Genomic DNA, 20,849 nt, shown 5'->3' with positions numbered 1-20,849 from the left:
AATAAATAAATAAAAAAGGTATAAACATGATCAAATAATTAACAGCACCTGGGTCATAGAGGACAAATAGTGTGCTTTCACTTTTTTGTTTTTGGTAAGGGTCATTATTTCCATGAACATTTCATTTCTGTCATGAAAGTATTAAAGTTGGGTAAGAACTTAGAAATGGATTTATGCTTTATGGATGTGAAATCTACCAGTTATACGAGATTAAATTAATCGCCTGTTATTACAATTTAGTAATTACTTAATGCACATTACATAAAGCAAAAACGGTTTTGTTGAAGCACAGTTCACACTGTTTACATTAGTGTCATCTTGATTGAAATTGATATAAAGAAGATTAATAATACATTTGGACAAAATTCCTGTTCGGGAATGGAAGTGGTTCACTGACCCAGCTGGCGGGTGAAGCCCGGGAAGCTATTTTGCATTGTGGGTGGATTTCAGTAAGGTGATGCCTAACCCTCTCTCCAGATCTTGGCTAGTGGTGCAGGGGGTGGAGAGTCATTTTGAATTTATCCTTGTATCCTTGCCCGTGTATATATATATAACCCCCGGGCTTCTTTGTACTCTTGTCTTGCTCAGTGTCTCTCGGAGACTCTCAACCTGCTCTCCCTTCACATGTGGCTGCTCCTGACCACCTTTAAGAAAGAATCATGGCCCAGCAACAGCCGATGAGGTATGAACCTGATCGATAGATAGATAGATAGATAGATAGATAGATAGATAGATAGATAGATAGATAGATAGATAGATAGATAGATAGATAGATAGATAGATAGATAGATAGATAGATAGATAGATAGATAGATAGATAGATAGATAGATCGATCGATCGATCGATCGATCGATCGATGGATGGATGGATGGATGGATGGATGGATGGATGGATGGATGGATAGATAGATAGATAGATAGATAGATAGATAGATCGAGCGATAGAAAGATAGATAGATAGATAGATAGATAGATAGATAGATAGATAGATAGATAGATGGATGAGAGAGTTGACATTATTATTCTGTGCATCTGTGACTTGCCCCTGTCCCCCAACAGCCTTCCAGCCAAACTGATCAATGGAGGAGTGGCAGGTATGGTTGGAGTCACCTGCGTGTTTCCGATTGACCTGGCAAAGACACGCTTGCAGAACCAGCGCAGCGGGCAGCAGCTTTACAAGAGCATGTAAGGTTCACAAACAACAACAGAACCATCATTGGTGTTTGGGCTGTCGTCCACCTTTTCGGACCTTTGGTTGAAACACTTTAATCACTTAAAGCTGTGGCAGACAACATATTTATTAATCCGAAATGTGGCCCAAGGCTTTGACCAATCACAGGCCAGTGCAGTAAGCGGGTTCTCCTATTAGCCGAAGATAAACATTTGGTTTAAAGACTGCATCACAACTGCCTACACTGCAAAGTAATAATAAAAAGGAAAAAGCCTCGACATTTAAGAAATTGACACTGTGGCAGAGCCTTTAAGAGATGGTGTCATCGAAGCACAGATGTGTCTGTGTGTACACCTCTGTTGGGTGGACAGAATGTTAGTATTTAACTGACATTTATTAGAATTTTGTTTTACACTTTATTCTTTCTCTCTTCCTTAGGTTGGATTGCTTAATAAAGACAGTTAAATCTGAAGGCTACTTTGGCATGTATAGAGGTAAGCCTCATCATACTGTCCATGATTTCCTTGTTTAATATGAGATTGTCGAAGACACCATGAATATTATATTATGGCTTGAGGTTAGGTTACATAAAGCTGCATTTAAACCGGAAGTAACACATCGTAACTGGAAACTGGCATTGTTAACTATTGTTAGCAATACCAGTGCATAACAATGCTCTACATGGTATTTTGTGCACGCAAACATCATAGTAACATAATAGTTAAACAGTACTGTGCGTATGACCCATTTACTGTGAAACAAATGTGAAATAACTGCTATTAATTATGAAATTAGCAGTTTTTCTGAGTTGGTAATTCAAGTTCCCATGATCTCAGAAAATTCCAAGTTCCGACTACAAATGGAACCAAAAGCCTAACTTCATAAGCAGAAAGGACTGTGATACTGGGGAAGTTTCTCATCAGAACCTGAGACTGAGACACATATCACTGAGCAAAGAAATCAATGAGTTGTCAGAATATTGAGATTTTTAACACAGGTTTTATACCTGCACGACCCTTTATAAATAGTATGTAGAACTCTTTTGATTCTCCTACAAAATGTGCTCTGCAAAAGTGTCTGCATTTGTGTTTAATTAGAATGTTCATCTGTTATGAACGTTGCTTTTTGTTGCAGGTGCTGCAGTGAACCTCACCCTGGTCACCCCAGAGAAGGCGATTAAGCTTGCTGCTAATGACTTCTTCCGCCACCGGCTGAGCAAAGACGGGTGAGCATAGCAAAACTGTAAACCACAAGTCTCTTTTTTTTATTGCAGTGTCATTGTTGTCTTTTTAAACTTGTCGTCCGTGTCTTCAGTGGCAGATTGACGGTGTTCAGAGAGATGTTGGCAGGATGCTGTGCAGGAATGTGCCAGGTCACTATCACCACACCAATGGAGATGCTAAAAATCCAGCTGCAGGATGCTGGCAGGCTGGGTAACTATGAGGAAAACAGCAGAATAGTTGACCAGCATCATTTACAGAGATTAAAAGAAAAGGTTTTGTGTTCCTGCTGTAGCCCAGCAGAGGGTGATGCCAAGCGTGGTAACAACTCTGAAGTTGGGCGGCGCGAGTGCCGTCCTCAGCCGCTCTTACAACACCACCCCTTCACCTCAAGTCATGAGAGTGTCGGCCACACAGATCACCAGAGAACTGCTGAGGACTAAAGGTGTCACAGGACTGTACAAGGGACTTGGGGCCACATTATTAAGGTGAGATGGGATTCCGTCCTCCTGTTGAATCTGTCTTTACTGGATTCTCCATCTTTGGTCAATAATGGTCTCTGTTTAATGCTTTTCCAGGGACATGCCGTTCTCCATAGTCTACTTCCCACTTTTTGCACATCTCCACCAGCTAGGTCAGCATTCCCGTGAAGATCCATCTGTGCCCTTCTATTGGTCCTTCATGTCTGGCTGCATGGCTGGATGCGTTGCTGCCGTGACTGTCAGCCCCTGTGACGGTGGGTGACGCAGCAACATGTCAATGCTTGTGGGAATCAGTTTCCCAGATTGAGAGCACCTTGTCAACGAAAACGTTGTTTTTACGTTGTGTGCAGTGATCAAGACAAGGCTACAATCCCTAAAGAAAGGAGCTAATGAGGAAACCTACAATGGAGTGGTGGACTGTGTCAGGTAGTTATGGCTTTATTGTTGGATTCACAGCAACATAAACACGGTTCAATCTCAGTAACCTCATTACTCATTCTTACCGTATTATTCTCATCACTATTGCAGAAAAATCCTGAAGAAGGAGGGGCCCGGAGCGTTCCTCAAAGGTGCCAGTTGCCGGGCCCTGGTCATTGCGCCGCTCTTCGGCATTGCCCAGGTTGTGTACTTTGTTGGCGTTGGAGAGTACCTGCTGGGGTACACCCCCTACAACATCTACTCTACTTAAACAAACTGTTTCTTAGTCTTTCTAAGGCCTAATTAAATGTCAGGCAACAATGGACCCAGTTCTGCATTACTGTGTACCTCTTTATTGTTTGGAGGATCTCAGAGATGCTATTTTGTTTATAAAATGGCCTCGAATCATGCCTTTAGCTTGACTATCTCTTACTTAAGAGGCAGAGGTTGAAATCTACTGCATCTGTGTAGAAGAGTTTCAGGGGAGCTTATTGCTTCCCTCACTGAGGGGCTTGATCACCAGTTCGTCCATTTTAGATTTGACTCTACTGCTGTTGCAACAAACCTTTGGAACCCGCCGTTTCCTTAGCTGTGTAAACCTGACATATCACGTCCCCCCTCACAGTAACCCTAACCTGCAGATCCTTCCAACTGTCCAATCTTACTTCTCGTAAGGTTTGGGATGTTACCTGATCCTGCAAGAGTGTGCCAAGGAGCACCAAAAACTTTACTTGAAGAGCTTCAATCCTGTTTTAAAGGGTTGCAAATGAAGTTGAAACATAGTTGTGTCTGAGTGCACTTGTAACTCTGCACCTGAAGAGCTACATACATTCACTATAAAGGAGTGCACCATTTTGCGATAGGTACTGTTGTTTGATGACGTGAGCGATAGCAGACAAGACATAATCAACGGGATCTGCATTGCTTTTTGGGACCAAGCCATCTGGAACCAAAGTGCCACATAACCTACACTTGGTCACTTTCTCTTAACTGACTGTGGATGTCTGAGACTGGTCCAGTTCCGCTCGCACAGGTGTTTTTTGTTTGGCTTTTCAGAGCAGAACAAAGTGCACTGACGGAAATGTTTAGTTTTACCATTGTAAAGGCATATACCTTTCCACTTATCTCCAACTGTGCAAGTTGAATACAAATGGAGGTGCAGTTTTCAACCATGCTGAGAAGATGATTATCAATTTTTTTCAGACTCACAAATGTAAACACATTTCTAAATGCTGAATAAACTTCTAAATGTGGCATATATTTGTGTCATTTGTGGAGATGTGTGTATTCACAATACACTCTACAATCTCAGACATGCAAATTATTAACTAATTCAACCGTTGAATCATTCGTTCACATGTAGAGCTCTTGTGAAGCAGGCTGACGATGCACTATAGCACTGTGTCTGATTCAAGCTTGAGAGGTGTTACACTACTCCATGCATGCATCACCAGCATGGACAAGTCAGTGGCTGTAAAAATGCTAGCACTGCAGAGTGATAGTCACTTGACACTGGGGAGTCCTGGAGCCCTCTGGCAGCGTCACACACATAACTTTCCCGGAATATGCAGCTGTCCTCAGAGCTCCAGCGCAGAGAGGTGAAACTCTGACATGCGACTGAACCTGGAAACGTGATGAATCACAGGAGCTATGAAATACACTCAGCTGAGAGGAAATATAAAACAAATCACAATAACACACACCTCTGTCAACACTTAAAACACGGTATATCACAATGGTACTTCTTCCGTGTTACATTCCCCCATCCCTGCACAAAATTTCATGGAAATAGGTTCAGCAGTTTTACATTAAAATGAGAGAAGATGAACACACTACACACATTACTACAAAAACAACAATTCACAAACATGTATAATTTTTGAATGTGTTTCTAAAAATAAAATGAAGCTCTTATTGTCACTGGCTCAGCTCCCTATTTTCTTGGAGGGAGTGTTTCAGTGTTGTCATGTACTAATGTTGTATTTTCAGTAACTGACACCATGCAGCATGCAGGGTAAGCGTGTGTGACTGATATCATCAAGATCTGTCGGTAGGCCTACAGCTACGATCCATCCATTTTCTATCGCTTATCCGAGGTCAGGTTGTGGGGGTAGCAGTTGTTTAATATAAGCAGACCTAAATAAATTGAAGGAAACTCGGCACATGGGAACTGTGTAAAACTTTAAAGCTTTATTTAACTACAATCACATATCTTCCTGAAAAGACTGGGATGGTATTAAAATAAAATATCACACAACCATCTATACAAGGCTTGACTGTGTACAAATGTTTTAGAAGCCCCCATGTGAAAAAAAACAACAACAACTACAGCACTAATCTGTTTCTGGTTCCTTTTTAACACCACGGAATCTCAAACATCCCGATTTCCTGCAATGGTAAGCAAACATTCACGTGTGCCTACGAAAAACGTTGCTATTGTACTTTTCTGCAGACCGTGGGACATGTCACATAAAATGTTGGAATGTTACATGGAATGTTACATGTCATATACTAACTATAGCATAGATCTAACCCAGTTAATGTGAGCTACAGACATGTAGTGTAAATGACCATCAATATGAACAAGGATAAGTCAATAACCAGGGGCTTTGTGTGTCTCAACATGACCACATGGACATGGTTACATCACTCTCATTTCATCAAAAAGCACCAGCAGCGGTTAAAACACTGTCCCACTGACGTGCATGTCTGTCGACATGTAAAAGAGTCACATCATTTCAATAAGTCACATCAATTTAGTTCAGTCATTTTTTTGTCATTTTAGGTGAGAAACATGATGCCTGCCCCATATGATTCAATCATGTAGACTCAATTCATCCAAAAACATTTGATCAAAACCAAGATTAACTGTTTCATTCTTCATAGTTATAAACAAACGGCAAACTGTTTAAAACATACCAGAACAAATAAGAGCATTCCAGCGGGCATATGTACACTATAACTATGTTCAGTCCGAAACAGCTGTTTTTGTTTTTTTGTTTTTTAAAGAAAGGCACGTTAAGAAACAAGTTTGGCTGTGTGAATCTGTCCCGCATGGCTACACTGTATTTACGACAACACTGAACAATTACTGTAAGCCTCCGTCAGCACACATCGTGTTAAATAGTTACATAAGCCACAAACACTTTACAACTACTGAAAACAAACTTACACAAATATACATACTACAGTCCTGACATCTGGAATAAACCAATGACCTGATTTAACCTGGATCGACTTAAAGTGTGGGGGGGATGTAGAGGTTGGTTTCCTGCAATTTTTTTGTTGGTGGTGTCATTTAAAGGCACACAGGGAGCATGACGGTAGTAAGAAGGAATCAAAGGTTCAGTTGTATATATCAAGCATGAAAACACCAGGTCTCCTCGAAAACAATATACACACTCTGACATAAGAGGGCAAGGATATAATTACGGGGTAGGAAGTGGTATACAGTAGGTCACAATGCATTCCTCAGAAAGAATTTGGCATTGCTTGCTTTTAAATTTCGATGCAGCTTTGACATAAATGAAATCAGTGGATGAATCAGTAATTACGTAATTGTTGGTTTTTTTATTGTTATAGACGTATTAATAGTGGTCACAATTTTTCAAACAAGTGGGTAATTGAGAGTATTTTCCAAAGCAGCGCACTTTCCCTTTAAGGTAACCATGGTTTTGCCTTGTAAACAGGATCTAAACAGGATCCTGTATTGACTGTACAGTTTGCTGTGTGTGGATACATGCTGACCACGTCAGAACCAGTAGTCCTCGTGGAGACCAAGGACCTGGTTAGGTTTAGGGCTAAGATTTGAATTAGGTTAAGGTTAGGGATAGGCATTAACTGGTTATGGTTAAGGTTAGGGAAGTCAATGCAGGGTCCTAAGAGGAATAGCTGCACAAACCTGTGTGTGTGTGTGTGTGTTTGTGTGTGTGTGTGTGTGTGTGTGAGAGATACATTCTCAAAACATTCGCTGGCTGCCCCACTTCCACCAATCAGGACTCCCAACCAGGCAACCCTTTTTAAGGCTGTGGTCTCATGTAACACAACACTGCAGCGTTTATATGTAAGCTGTGTGTGTGTGTGGTATCTGTGTGTATCTTAATGCTGTTTAGTTAAACAGGTAATTGCTTAGTCTGTCCAAATGAATGAAAGTCAATGCAGTGTCCTAAGAAGAATAGCTGCTCAAACCTGTGTGTGTTTTTGTGCGTGTGTTTTTGTGTGTGTGTGTGTGTGTGTGCGCACTGATAAAGCAAACTCATCTGCTTTCACCTCAGGTTGCTCTCTCAGGATGAAATTTCCCACAGCCGAAGGGTCAGTGTCAAGGCTGTGTGAAAAACCAGTGACACTTTGGCAGGAGTGTGTGGGTTAAAATTTACAGCGACGGACAAAAACAAATGTAACATACTGAAAAATATGATCCTCCCACAAGATATGTTCACACCAGACTGCTATGGAAGACAGATTCAATAGTAAAGAATCCCTCACAGAAAATAAAGGTCAGGCCACTAAGGTGGAAGAATTTTTAGATGAAGTTCCCGGGTCCCTGAATGGATGATGGACAGAACTTTGACATTTTGTTCTGACGGCTGTATAGTCTCTCAGCGGCAAATAAGTTGGAGGTGAGGGGTAGCAGTCATCAAGATTCAGCTTATATGACCTCCCTGCTGTTGCGAATAGCACAACAGAGAACCATGCTGAAGATCATCCCGATGATCTGTGGAGAGGGAGAGAGATTTTTTCCAGTTTTCGCGATAAAAAAAACAGATTTACCTTAAGTGGTTTCCATAGAACTGTTGGTTTAAATCATACTTTTCTGATAGATTCCAGTTTGTTCATGTAAATGATAAGTTAATTGTGGAGTTCCACAGGGCTCAGTGCTTGGGCCTATACATTTTACCTTATATGTGCTTCTTTTAGGGAACATTAGCTAACTTTAGCACTCCATGATGTTGTCTATGTACAGTGCCTTGAGATAATATATGTTGATGATGATTTGAATTGAATTGAAATGGAATTGAATTAGAACTGTCACATACACCCTACATACATATTTCCCTAAAATGTCCAAACATGAAAATGAAATTCAGACTCACCATGACTCCAGCGATGCCGATGCCCACGTACCCAATGATGTAGAGTTTATTGTTGAAGAACTCCTTGATGCCCGTCTCACAGTCCTACAGAGCAGAGATAAAAGGGGTTAAGCAATGTTTGTTTTTTTTTAGTTTGCATGGCATCATGACTTGCTCGTTTACAGTTTTGTAAATTGTGGAATTATAATTATATTTATAACTATTATTTTACGTTTATATGTCTTATTTGACTTCTGCATTTAACCCATCCAGCAGTGGGCATCACCATGGCAATGGGGGATTGGGTGTCTTGCTCAGGGGCACCCCAGCCCTTGACCTGTCACAGGATTTGAACCGGTGACCCTACAACTACAAGCCCAGTGCCTGAACTTCCCTTACTTTACATTCTTAACCTGGACAAAATATGATTGTCCCATCAGAAAAAGGTAGGCAGTGAAAAACTAAAAATTTGTGCCAAATCAACAACGCAGAAGAGAAGATCCACTGTTGGTGTGGCCCTTCTTGTCTATGGTTTGCTTAATTAATAGCGGGTACAACCTTAATGTGCTGTTAAACAATATGATTTAAAACTCTTCAATTTTGCTTCTTTTCCTGCTGGCATTTACGTGTTCTTGTACCAAATCTTGACAGATTTTACCTTGGTGTCTGGTTTGGGATCAGGGCAGGGGTTTGATGAGGTTCCACAACATTTCAGCTGAAAGTGGGAAGAAAAGAAGGATGGGACATTTCAGAGCATGCACGTGACAAATTCCCTTTCATTAACACTTTTTATGGCCAACCAGTAATATATCAATTTTACTTACTACTTTCTGATATGAGATGATCACGGTGCTGTTGCTGTTCTCATTGTAAGTTCTTGTATAGAAGTTCTGAACATCTTCAATAATCTGTATTGAGAGAGGAAAAGTGAAATAAAAAAAAGGCATTTCATAATTTGGTTTCCCTAAATTTTATTGAATATTTATTCATAAGTGAGAAATTTGCAAATAATATCCAAAGACTAGAATATTGCCATCATATTTTAAACCCAAAACAAAGAATAAAAGAATAAAGAAAAAGAGAAACTAGAGAGAAAAAGCTGTTTTGATGTGACAAGATGACACACCCTTATTTGACATGAAATGATAAACAAACCTTGTCTTTGTTTAAGAATCCAAACACTCCTGCTGCCACCTCAGCTCCAAAGATGATCAACAAACAGGCAAAGAACTGAAAGAAGCCACAGACAACAGTAAATGCACCCACGTAAACGCACGTAACGGGACGCAAGTGCATCTCACATCGTTTTCTTTTGTGTGCATGCGTCCATACTGTATGTACTCACTGATGCCAGGAGGCACTGCGATTCCCGCACAGCTCCACAGCAGCCGAAAAACCCAACCAACATCACCAGGCTGCCTGCACCAATCAGTATATACACCCCTGAGAAGGAGAGGGGGGGGAAAAGTTTTTATTTATGTATTTATGGTAACTGTGGACAAAACAGCAGGTAAACTACAACCAAATAAACATCATGAAATGAAAGAATAGACTATTTAGAATAATAGAACTGTACCGTCCACCAAGGTTTACCATCATACAATCATAAAAAGAGACGTACAGAAATTCATAGAAAACAACACACAATTAAAATTAGGTAAGAAACAAAACAAAACATATAAATAAGTGACAATTGTAAAAAAAACATGAGAAAACAATTATAACAACCAGTAAAACCATGCTCAGTGGTCATTGTGGAGTAAAAATAACATTTTCGTTTTTTTTTTACGTTTATGTTTATGAGTGATGATTGTGTCATATTTTCTAAACCTCACAATGACTCTCCTGAATTGTCCTTAAATATTCTGTTTAGTCAAATCCACATTTAAGCAATCGTTTCAGTGTTCCAGGTAAGAAATTAATCAGTGCCCAACTAAACTGTTGATGTGCTCAGCTTCTCTCTTGTAGTTCACACCAGCAGGGGGCAGTCCAGAGCTGTGTCTCCCTGTGCGTTTTCCAGTCATGTTGTGGGGACCTAAGTCTGTTTATGCAATCACACAAAGGGGCAAAAAGCAAGTCCCCATAACGCAAATTATTAAATTTTAAGGTGAAGACGTGCAGCATGGTTAGGGTTAGGCCAGTAGTAGTGCTAGTTATGCTTAAGGTTACAGTAAATTCAGGAAATGAAAGTCATTGTACTCTCTTCTGAAGTCATGGAAACCAGACTGGGTGTGTGAAATTGTCACCATATACAGTCAAATGAAAATGTCAGACGAAACCACACCTGTGGTCAGTTGAACAAAGGGACTGGTGCTGTGTTTTGGAGTAGACACAATTGGTCCTAAAATATTATTATGTCTATTTTAAGGGGGCGGGGAGCTTAAAGTTAGATGCGTCATGTCCCAGAGATGCATCATCTCCCATGAACCCTCCATGACAGATGGGTTCCCCGGTGCAGAGCCAGAAGGGGTATTGTGCTGCTAAGTGACAGCTTGGGGTGCGACAGGAGACATCGATCCTCAGGTGACATCAGCTCAGGTGGGATTCAGTGAGGAAGACATTTCACAGGGTCACAGAATGTAAAGACAATTCAATCATAGCAACATCACACACACAGCAAGTGACACCCTCTGTCCTTAGACTCAGTGGTACCTAATTGCTACTCGAAGGTCACAATCTAATTGTGTCTGCTTTTCGAAAAAGACTCCATCCGTTTAATATTTAAGCAGCTCTTTGTTTGTTTTCTCATCATACTGTACATCATTTCAAGTTACAGAGGAGTTAGGTCTGGGCTTGAGGCCTTGGCAACAAGGGCAAAGCAACAGTTGAGCACACTCTCAGCTGTCAAAGCCATGTGTAGCACTATACTCTCAAAGGAGTTGACAGAAGCCACTCATCCTCAGTCCAATCAAATGTCATCTGGCACACACACACACAGCTACTGAACAACTCTCTCTCCTCTCGCCCGTCAATCATTAATGTAAAGGTAACATGTCTTGTTTTGAACTTATAATCTAGCCAAAGATCACACCTGTTGCCATGACTGTTCCATGTGTCTCTAATCATCTCCGCTCCTACATGTCCTCTGCCTCGCTCTTCCCATCTGTACAAAGTGTCTGACAGGAAGCTGTTAGAAGCCAAAGTGTTTGTTTTTGTGAAGCAGCCATTTAGAGTACATTTACAACACTCATCTTCAGCATCATTTCTAACCTGCAGAGAACACTTTCAAGAGCATGTTGAAGTCAGACATGTACTTCACTGGCAAACCTGGTACTGGGACACCACATCAAACTAAGACAATCATTCATAGAGTGTTTATTTGTGTGGATGTGGACGTGGCATGGGACAAAAATATTGGTCCAGCAATATATCGTCCTGACTTACGGGAAACAATTATCAATGCATAGGCTTTGCTACTCACTCATCTTCTACTGCTTTACCCTCCACATGAGGGTCGCATAGGGCAAAAGGTGGGGTAAACCCTGGACAGGGTGCCAGTCCATCACAGGGCCAGAGACAAATAACCATTTGCTCTCACGTTTTTGAACTGTGGGAGGAAACTGGAGAACCCATGCACACACAGGGAGAACATGCAAGCTCCATGGAGAGAGGCCCTTGTTCCAACTGGGTCGTGAACCCGAGCCTTCTTGCTGTGTGGCCTAATATGTATCTTTTATTCTTATGTTTTCTACCGTCTGTCTCTGTCTTTTAATAAGAAAAAGATATGGCACTCTCCAGATCTCCCTGCCAGTTATGAAAACATGAAAGCTGCTGTCAGCAAAGTTGTTTGGGGGGAGAGCACTGTGTCACCAGCAGCAGGTGGTGGTGAGGATGGGGATGTATTATTCTCTGTGTGTTTTCAGTATTTGTCATTTCTATATCAGGGCTCCAGCAACTATATGTAATTGGTGATAATGTGTGTGTGATGTTTAGCCAGAATCTAGAAATGTGTGGGCAGATTCAATATGCTGTAATTCAGGGTTATTGTTCCACATGAAAATGTTATCACAAATGTGCATCCAAGAGTTGATATATTGAATATATAGTTTGGGGAGTTTGTAGTTTATGGCTCTCTGAAACATTTGTAACTCATGATGGACTAGGAAAATAGGAGATCTGTAACTGAGCATTCTAAACGTTCATATTGTTCGATATCCAGCCAGGGGTGGTGCTGAACGTGAAGATGTTTTGCTAAGGGCAGAAAAATATTATTTTCTTTTGGTTAACTTCCTGTCCATTGCTGCCATTAGCATTCACCACCCTCCTCCCTGCATCATCTCGTGAATGTGTTTGACGATTGAGTGCTTTTTCACCCACAAAGAACTCTCATGAGCAGAGAGAGTGGACTTGTGGGATACTGGAAAGGTTTCTCATTGATTTACTGTCTAAGCCTAAGACTGAGAGACTCATTTCACGCTCTACGTCAGTGAGAGCTGTCACAATATTGACATTAAGTAAGTATTTTACACAGATTTGAACTAAAGGCTTTCACTGACAGCAGCGTTTACTGGCTGAGGAGGAAGCTCAAGGTGTGATAATATGTGAAATATTTTCATTCTTTCTTTTGTTACTTGCCCACCAGTCACACTTGGTCCGAGGCTTGAAACTGCAATGCTAGTTCCGCACTTTTTAGACCCACTCGTAGTGGGACGGGACCTCATTCCCAGATTGTTAACAGTGTCCGCCATCTTTGCTAACAGTTACGCTAACAGGACCAAGCGCCACTGGTGGGCTCGTAACAAAGAAAAGTATGAAGATATTTCTCAACTCAGGGGTAACTGAGGTTGGGAAGCACAATTTTTCAAAAAATACTACCCTTATTCTAGTAATACAAAGCTAAGTCCGTTAAGCCAGTAAGCTAAATTAGCTGCTAGCCCTCAACATCTATTATTAGCTAAACTGTGCTTTAAAAGAAAAAAAACAATGTTAGCAGAAAAATAAAACCCACTTCGACCCTTGGTGGGTTAATCCACTTTACAATTAATGTACTCTGGTACTCACCGATGAAGAAGGTGTCCGGTGCCTTATCACCACTGAGCAGAGAGACAGTTTCAGGGTCAAAGCGCAGCCACAGCCCCACAGCCAGAACAAAGGAACCCATCAACTGCAGGGAGCAGAAAGACATACGCTGACATGTAAAAAAATATATACATATTGCAAAACTGACATAAATGTTGATTGCTCCTTCTGCTTCTTTTGCCAATAACGTTCCATAAAGGTAACTACAGTAGCCTATATCCACCCCATACAACAACAACAACATCAACAACACGGTGGGCAGTCAAAAGAAAAGATAATTGTTAAGACAAATGTAATGACAGACATGTTGAACATTTTAATAAAACCATGTTTTCGGGAATGATACAGTACATTTCATTGCATGTTTATTATTTGTTATCTTTATCTGTACTGTCTTTGCTGCTGTGACAATGTAAATTTCAACACTAATAAAGGACTATCTTATCTTATTGTTTGCATTGTCTGCATGGGCTACTCTGGGTCTGTGCGAGCCACCAAACCAAAGCAGAAAGACACTGTATATATACTATGCATATCGGCATGACAATATGCCTATCTTATAATGCAGTAGTACACTTATAAACACCAAATCTATTCCAGTCTAGTCTTCCCTTATTATTTCTATTCTGATTAAATACTTAATTCTCATCATATTGGGACATGGTCGCAGAAATTAAGTGGACAAACAATAAACAACTGCTTCAGTGTCATGTACTTCATTGTGACACACGTTTCTCTGTGAGTTGTTCTCGGTCTGCATGTAACGCTCTATTCATTCCAGGCACAGCAGTGGATGTGCATGTGCTTCAGGCCTTCACAGGGGCCTGCGGATGCTTAAATGTGATTTTCCACATTACTAAAACCCAAATGGTCTGTGGAGTTTCCACTGCAACCCTCAAACCTTCACACAGACGACAGAGGTAGGATTTTTATTAGGACACAGTTGGGTTAAAATTTCATATTTACTTTAAAACAACAGGTCTGACTCTGTGTCATTGTGGGTGGATAATTAAGGTAGTCGTAGGCAACAGATCCCAGCAGCTCATGTAACACTGAATCAGGCCGACAAAGCTCTGGCATCCCAGTGGGGAGAAAATGACCTGCTTGTCTGTGGGCGTGTGGCATCCTGAGCTTAAACAGGCTCTCCTGTTTGTTTGGAAATGTGGTTAATGTAGTTATACTTTCCTTCATCTACCACCATCAGTATATACCAACATAAAATCCTACTCCCTGCAATGGTCCTACTTCAGCAGGCCACGGCAAATAACTATTCTATTCTTCCCAGATGACCATAAACACATAGGTTTTTTGAAGTTTTGAGTAGTTGTATGAGTTTGTGACGAATCGTCTCACATAGAAAACATGGTCAAAAAAAAAAACCGCTCATTACCTGCACCTCATTACCTGCTCCTGTGTCACAGTGAAATACAAACAGATTTTCTTAATGGACTTTGGTGTGGGAGAGTAAACGCATTCAATATACTTGTGGAAATGCTGTCTAAAGGCAAGGCTTTAAACATACTTTGAAGATATCGTAGACTTGAGAAGGCACATATTTTATCAGCTCAGTCTGCTGGTAACGATTTCAGGGAGTGTGAGCCTTCATTTCTCAGCCTGGTTTTCAGTTTGCCTAAGTACCTCATACAACCACACTGAAGCCAACTGGAAACATCCCTTTTATAATAAAAGCTTCCTTCTGCTTTGTTATGCTGCCTGTGGTGGGCATGCAGAGGACAGATCAATACTGAGAGGTTTTAATGACTACTGAGTGCATGTCGCCTGAGTTGAGCTTCAAAACAGATAGTGTCTGAAATGGTTTGCCTAAATGGAGAGTATTTAGGATCATATGGTTTTTGTGTGTCCCAGATCTCAGGACATACAGAGACAGATGGACTGTAATGGACGACAGTTTGAGCTCTGTTAAGTCTTATTTAGTGAACCAAAGCCCACTGCCGCTGAGAACACTAATGGTTCATCACAGCTGCAACAGTCATTGGTGTGCGCGCAACCTCTATATTAAAAACAAAAAAATCAAGAAGTTATATTTAAATGTAACATCCTTTTTACCATCCGATACAGTAGTTACTTAGAAGCCAAAAATCATGACATGATGAGGTGACCCTGTCAGGTTGTACACACCACTTGCTGAAGGATTGAGAACATACACACATTCAAAGTCTAGAAGAGAAAAATGATTATACAAATAAATAAATACATTTTAAAAGAGGGTAACTCAAGTGTATATCAGAAATATCACCCACCCAGTGTACAACCATCACTGTTTATGGTCGACTCAAACTTTCCAAGCTGCACATCCATGGAGAGCTGCTTCACATTTCTGAAAGAGCGTACATGCGTGCGCTTCCAGAACTATATAGGATTTTTACTTTTACTTTTTCTAATTTAACAGCTTCTGCAACAAGCCATTTAACGTGTGATGGTTAAATGGCTTGTTGCAGGGAGATTGGGGGCTGTCTCCACTCCCCCTACCATCTTTTAGTGGAAAACCAGCCCTGCAAGATCACAGTTGCCAAACCAGATTCCTCAGAATGAGGAGGTCTCGTAAAAAAAAAAAAAAAAAAACTTGATTAATGCATACACATGTCTTCCAGCCAGGTGTCAGCTATAAGATTAAGGCAGTGAGAGCGTTATTTTGGACTTCCATTATGGCACAGCTTGCCGGCCTTGTTGAAAACAAATGCACATGGCTAGGAGAGAAGAAGGGAGAGCCCAATGTTTAAAATTTTCTTAAATAAAATAAATGCAAACTTATTTTAAATAAACAAAATTGAGTTAGTCAAGTGTGATTGTGTGTTCTACCTGTGGAATCCAAGTGCAGCTCTCTACTGGTACCCATTGAATTATGTATGTGCTGGAGGAACCAGGCCACGACCAAGCTACTGTAAATTATGTTAGTGTTGTATAGAGGAGCAGGTGCAGCAGTTCCACAGCGAAAAAGAGATTAGAACTCAGCCAAACCTCATTAGTAATACGGCTGCTTGTGAAATCCCTCTCAAAACCAGACCTATAGTAGTGAGTAGTGAAAACACTAAATGGATTCAGAGCACTCCCAAGGCTCCCAAAGGTCCCATTAACCCCCGTCACTGCTTGAATACCCCCCCGATTTACCCCCCCAAACACTTGTCTGTCATCATTACCAAGGCTGACACCAGACACACCCTTCTCCCGCCTCCCTGATTCTCTGTCTCTCAAATCTCCACCCCCTCCCGTTACCTTCTGATTTATCTCCATGCATGTACCCCCAACCCCAAGCCTAATCTCCCTCCCAACCTCACCCAAAGCACAAAGACCAACTGTGTCCCTCGGGCTGTGTGCAGTCGTGCACAGCAGGAGGATAAAAGACAAACACAATGAAAGGGAGAATAAAAGGAGGGAAAGAATAAGTTGTTATAGGGCCTGACATTTGTTTTCAAGATAAAATGCTATCTTGTGTTCTATAGGCATTATATACATCCTACTACCTCTGAAGATAGGATCTGTCTGGATATTCCTTGATCGGGTGTAAAGGGTGTTACTTTTCCTAACCATGTGCAGTTAAATAGTGTTTTGTGAGGGGAGTTTCCATGAGAACAGTCACCAAGCTGACACATGGCTGTGGTCGTGCTCAGACAGACAGTATGTGGCATTCTCCTCTCTCTCTCTCGAAGTTAGAACAGAAAAGAAGGTGTAAATTAAACCAAAAACAGTACATGAAAGCAGAAAAAACAGTCATAAACAACATCTTTAAATCCAGCAGTAATTGGGGACTTATTCAGAAATAGATTTGTCTGGCTGTATGTTTGTGAGAACAGATGCACATTAAAAAAAAATGATGGGCAGAAGGAAAGCGAGATAATTATGGGTGGAGAAAATCCCATTGTTTTCGTTCCACAGGGTGAGGGTGGGGAAGTGGGGCGACTCACGTTAACCTCAACCACTCAGACAAACGTGTTTTGGGGCTGACAAATGGAACAATATGTATTTTCAGAGTTGATTTAACTTCCAGTAGCACAAGTGTAACGTGCAACACGTCATTTTGTTTGATTTAAAAATACAAAATGAAATGAATAATAAAATTAAAATGTTGTTATATTTTATTTCACAAACAACTTCACAAATTTACATTTATTTGGCGGATTATTATTATTTGAATCAAACAAAATGCAATGATAATCAGTGCCTTCACAATGATACTGTCATTATGTATAATGTGATATTCTACAACACAAGAAAGAGCACAATGAGCAACACATTTTCAGATCACACCAGGTTTTTTGTTTTCATAATACTGATCCTGACAATTTGTTTATGCCAGAAAATGTCCTAAAGAGGTAAAAAATACAAGTTATTGCTTTGGTGTTAAAGCTGCAGTAGGCAACATATTTCATTACATACATCATTAGGACATAAGTGCCAATGAGAAGTAATAAAGACCTTTTCGGCTGTTGAAGTGAACTTATACTTGGTTTAATGCCTGCATATCCTGTTGGAGTCTCTTATTAGTTTGGTAAAGTCTGCTAGCATATCATTATTGAATGTGTGGAGCAAGACTGAGAACGCACAAGACCAAAGACATGATGGGAGTAATACTACAGCAAAGAATCCATGGGCCTAGACTTAAACCAAGAATCCAGAAACTTAATCGGCGTATTTGCCAGGTGAGTAATTCCTATAGAACAGAACAGCCATATTGGGTCTACTACTCATCTGGTGGGAGGGGCTTAGGACAGATAGCCTCCTACCTACGACATTAGCATTAGCTTTAACTTAAGTCCAAACAGGGCAGCTGGTTACTATCCGCAGCTCGCAGTCTCTAATATACACAAACGTCGAGTCTGTGTTACCTTAACGACAGTTTATTTAAGAGAGAAGTCTCACTACATCACCATGCCGTGACACAAAGTCGGAGGTTTTTAAACAAACAGCCACTTTGTGTGTGTTGACTGATAACCGTGTGTGTCAGATGAAGTTGGTTCAGAGTTCACTTCATTGTTCAAGGTTCATATTTGTGTTTGTGTGTCAGCGACATCTCTCCTCACTTTGCCCGGAGGAAACACAGGGACAGCTAAGTGGATATCGGCCCCTCCATCACACACTCAACTCATCATGGGAGACAACTCTCTGGTTTAGGTTGAAAGAAAACAGAGGATGTGCACAAGCATCCGTTTACATATCCAGAGAGTATCTAGGTCAGTTCCATGCCAACTGTTCCTCTACACACACACGCACACACACACACACACTCACATAATCGCAATCTCCTAATGTCCCATTTTTTCCCCCCATCACCTAGATTGGTCCTCTTTATTTTCCAGCTCTCTCTCCAGGTTGTTTGTCATTTGTCTTCGGCTGTCGCTGTGTCCACACTCACATGCTAGTCTCCCAGAAAAGCTTTGCGATTGTACTTTCTTTTTCAAACCACGGGAGACTTTGCATTTGTACATTACAGGATTACAATACAGGAAAAGTAAATGGTGAGCAATAGATGTTTTAATGTCATCATGAGGACATCGTGCTGTGTTTTCAACACAATTCATGTTTTAATAATTAAAACAAGCTTCTTCAATGTGACGTTTTTCTGGTTTCTTTGCTCCATTTAACAAAGAAATCTTTAAATGAATCATGTCGGTTTGTGGAAAAAACTAAAACATTTGACAACACCATCGTTTCCAGGTTTGGGAAACACTGATCAACATTTCCGATATTCCATAAGGCAAACAACTAAGTGATTAATCGAGAAAACAATGAACAGATTCATCGATTGAGACAATTATCATTAGTTGCAGCCCCTTAAATGCAGTCAGGATCAGGAAATCTAAGCAGTGAGGTCAAAACAACTAAGCGGGATTAACAGAACAACACAGCAAGTAAGTGTGTAAATATGTAAAATATGATTAATAAATTTGCTTTGTCAGAGGAGTCAGTTCCATGCTCAGCTTCGTTTTTGGTTAAAACCCCTCTTAATCCTTCAAAGTAAACATTTATTATGTGTGGAAAAAGCAACATGTCATCCCGGAGACTGAGCCGCAGACACGCCAGAAAGAGGATTTCAGCAACAATGGCCACACCCAGCCATGCGGAAGGATGCTGTCTGTGGCTGTACATGTGAGGTAGACACTGGAGACGTGTGACCACTTGGGGTCACTGTGTTCATGCATGTGCTGGGCAGCAGCAGCAGGAGCAGACCCAAGGTATTGTGTCTCTGTCACAATGGATCAATTCACAGTGTACATGCACATGATCCACTCCACAGATGCTTGATGGAAACTTGCTCTCTCTCTCTCTCTCGCACAAACACACACACAATGCATTTCCTCTCTGTTACTTCACACACACCCAAACAGGCTTCATGTGTAGAGCAACTTCTGCAGGAGTGAAGTGAGTTGTACTCGTGTAGTTAGGAAGAATGAATGGACTTTAAAAAGGATGTCAAAGTATGTGCGCAGGACAGACACACACATTCTTAGTGGGGACACTCATTAACGTTAACCACCACACCTTAAATGCCAAACCTTAACCCAAATCTACTTCTATCCTCAACCAACCCATACACAGCGTGATGGACCGGCCAAAATGTCCCCACTTCCTGTGATGTATCAGTTCTTTGGCCCTCACATGGTCGTATGTAAGTACACAGAAGTACCTTTCACATCCACCTGACAGTTAGTCTGAGCTACAGTGACTCTCTTCAGTCTCATAAGTGCAGCACTGGAGAACAAGCAGCATGTGGAGGTGATGACGCCTCGGGCTGTTACTGTAACTTTCTGTGTGTATCAGTCACTTCTCTTTGTTAATGAAGCGATGTGGCGCGTGGTGCCAACTGCTGAGTTTGTTTTCCATGCTGCTCCTCCGTCTCTTTCCCTCTCCCTGTCTTTTCATTCAGTCTTCCTTTCAAAAACACGCTTCCCCGGGAAAAAGGGAGGGGGCGAGTTTTTTTTTTTTTTTTTCCTTCTGTGGAAAATCTGATTTGAGCCCGACGAGCCGAAACTTAAACACCCCTGACTGCTGCTGCTGTCGCCCTTTCAGCGCCACGCACGGCCGACCCACGCTGCCGAAACAAGACAGAATGAGCAAAAATACATTTTCACCTCCTCGTTAAACAATAAATAAATAAAATAACACGTGGCTATGAGAGTCGGATTAAGGGGAGAAGTTGTGTGTGCGCGCCGCAGCCATGGCTGCACTTGCTCTGCGTTCATTTACGCACAACTCCCCTCTCCTCATCCTCTCACCGCAGTTCGCCGAGCTAACACTCACCCAGAATATGAAGTTGAAGATGAACAACAGGTATTTGACACATTTCATTCCTCCTTCCACCTTCCCCATGTCTCCTGATGCTGCAGACGCTGCGCCGTTATCCGCGTAAATTCTCCTGCTGTTGTTTTTGGCTCCACACTGAGCCACAATAACACTCACGACACTGGCGCGTCAAGGAGCGGTGTCACTACAGACTCTCTCTCTCTCTCTC

At 41.3% G+C, this 20,849-nt stretch overlaps 2 protein-coding genes across 2 annotated transcripts; one reads left to right on the top strand and one right to left on the bottom strand.

Moving 5' to 3' along the window:
* Positions 1-572: 572 nt before the first annotated feature.
* Positions 573-4,548, top strand: LOC131468624 (mitochondrial glutamate carrier 1-like). Its single transcript, XM_058643106.1, has 9 exons — positions 573-682; positions 1,060-1,185; positions 1,610-1,665; positions 2,306-2,396; positions 2,486-2,604; positions 2,687-2,879; positions 2,970-3,127; positions 3,224-3,299; positions 3,402-4,548. The coding sequence occupies exons 1-9, from the start codon at positions 660-662 to the stop codon at positions 3,559-3,561; spliced, it is 1,002 nt and encodes a 333-aa protein (XP_058499089.1). The 5' UTR covers positions 573-659; the 3' UTR covers positions 3,562-4,548.
* Positions 4,549-5,458: 910 nt separating this feature from the next.
* LOC131469047 (CD9 antigen-like) lies at positions 5,459-20,849 on the bottom strand. The gene is made up of 8 exons (XM_058643883.1): positions 20,639-20,849; positions 13,364-13,466; positions 9,708-9,805; positions 9,518-9,592; positions 9,187-9,270; positions 9,021-9,077; positions 8,384-8,467; positions 5,459-8,004 (listed from the first exon to the last, which is right to left on the bottom strand). The coding sequence occupies exons 1-8, from the start codon at positions 20,705-20,707 to the stop codon at positions 7,939-7,941; spliced, it is 636 nt and encodes a 211-aa protein (XP_058499866.1). The 5' UTR covers positions 20,708-20,849; the 3' UTR covers positions 5,459-7,938.

Source organism: Solea solea, chromosome 11 (genome assembly GCF_958295425.1).
Source record: "Solea solea chromosome 11, fSolSol10.1, whole genome shotgun sequence".
Classification (NCBI taxonomy): Eukaryota; Metazoa; Chordata; class Actinopteri; order Pleuronectiformes; family Soleidae; genus Solea; species Solea solea.
Note: the sequence above shows the minus strand (reverse complement) of the source record. Positions and strands in the feature narration are given on the sequence as shown.

What these genes read in the sequence shown, in the direction of transcription:
- LOC131468624 (XM_058643106.1), top strand. Translation starts at nt 660, where the DNA reads ATGGCCCAGCAACAGCCGATGAG. An exon ending in GCCCAGCAACAGCCGATGAG is followed by an intron (nt 683 to 1,059) that starts GTATGAACCTGA and finishes GTCCCCCAACAG; the next exon opens with CCTTCCAGCCAAACTGATCA. An exon ending in GGAGTGGTGGACTGTGTCAG is followed by an intron (nt 3,300 to 3,401) that starts GTAGTTATGGCT and finishes TCACTATTGCAG; the next exon opens with AAAAATCCTGAAGAAGGAGG.
- LOC131469047 (XM_058643883.1), bottom strand. Translation starts at nt 20,707, where the DNA reads ATGGGGAAGGTGGAAGGAGGAATGAAATGTGTCAAATACCTGTTGTTC. An exon ending in ACCGGACACCTTCTTCATCG is followed by an intron (nt 9,806 to 13,363) that starts GTGAGTACCAGA and finishes TCTCCTTCTCAG; the next exon opens with GGGTGTATATACTGATTGGT. An exon ending in TCGGCATCGCTGGAGTCATG is followed by an intron (nt 8,005 to 8,383) that starts GTGAGTCTGAAT and finishes CCCTCTCCACAG; the next exon opens with ATCATCGGGATGATCTTCAG.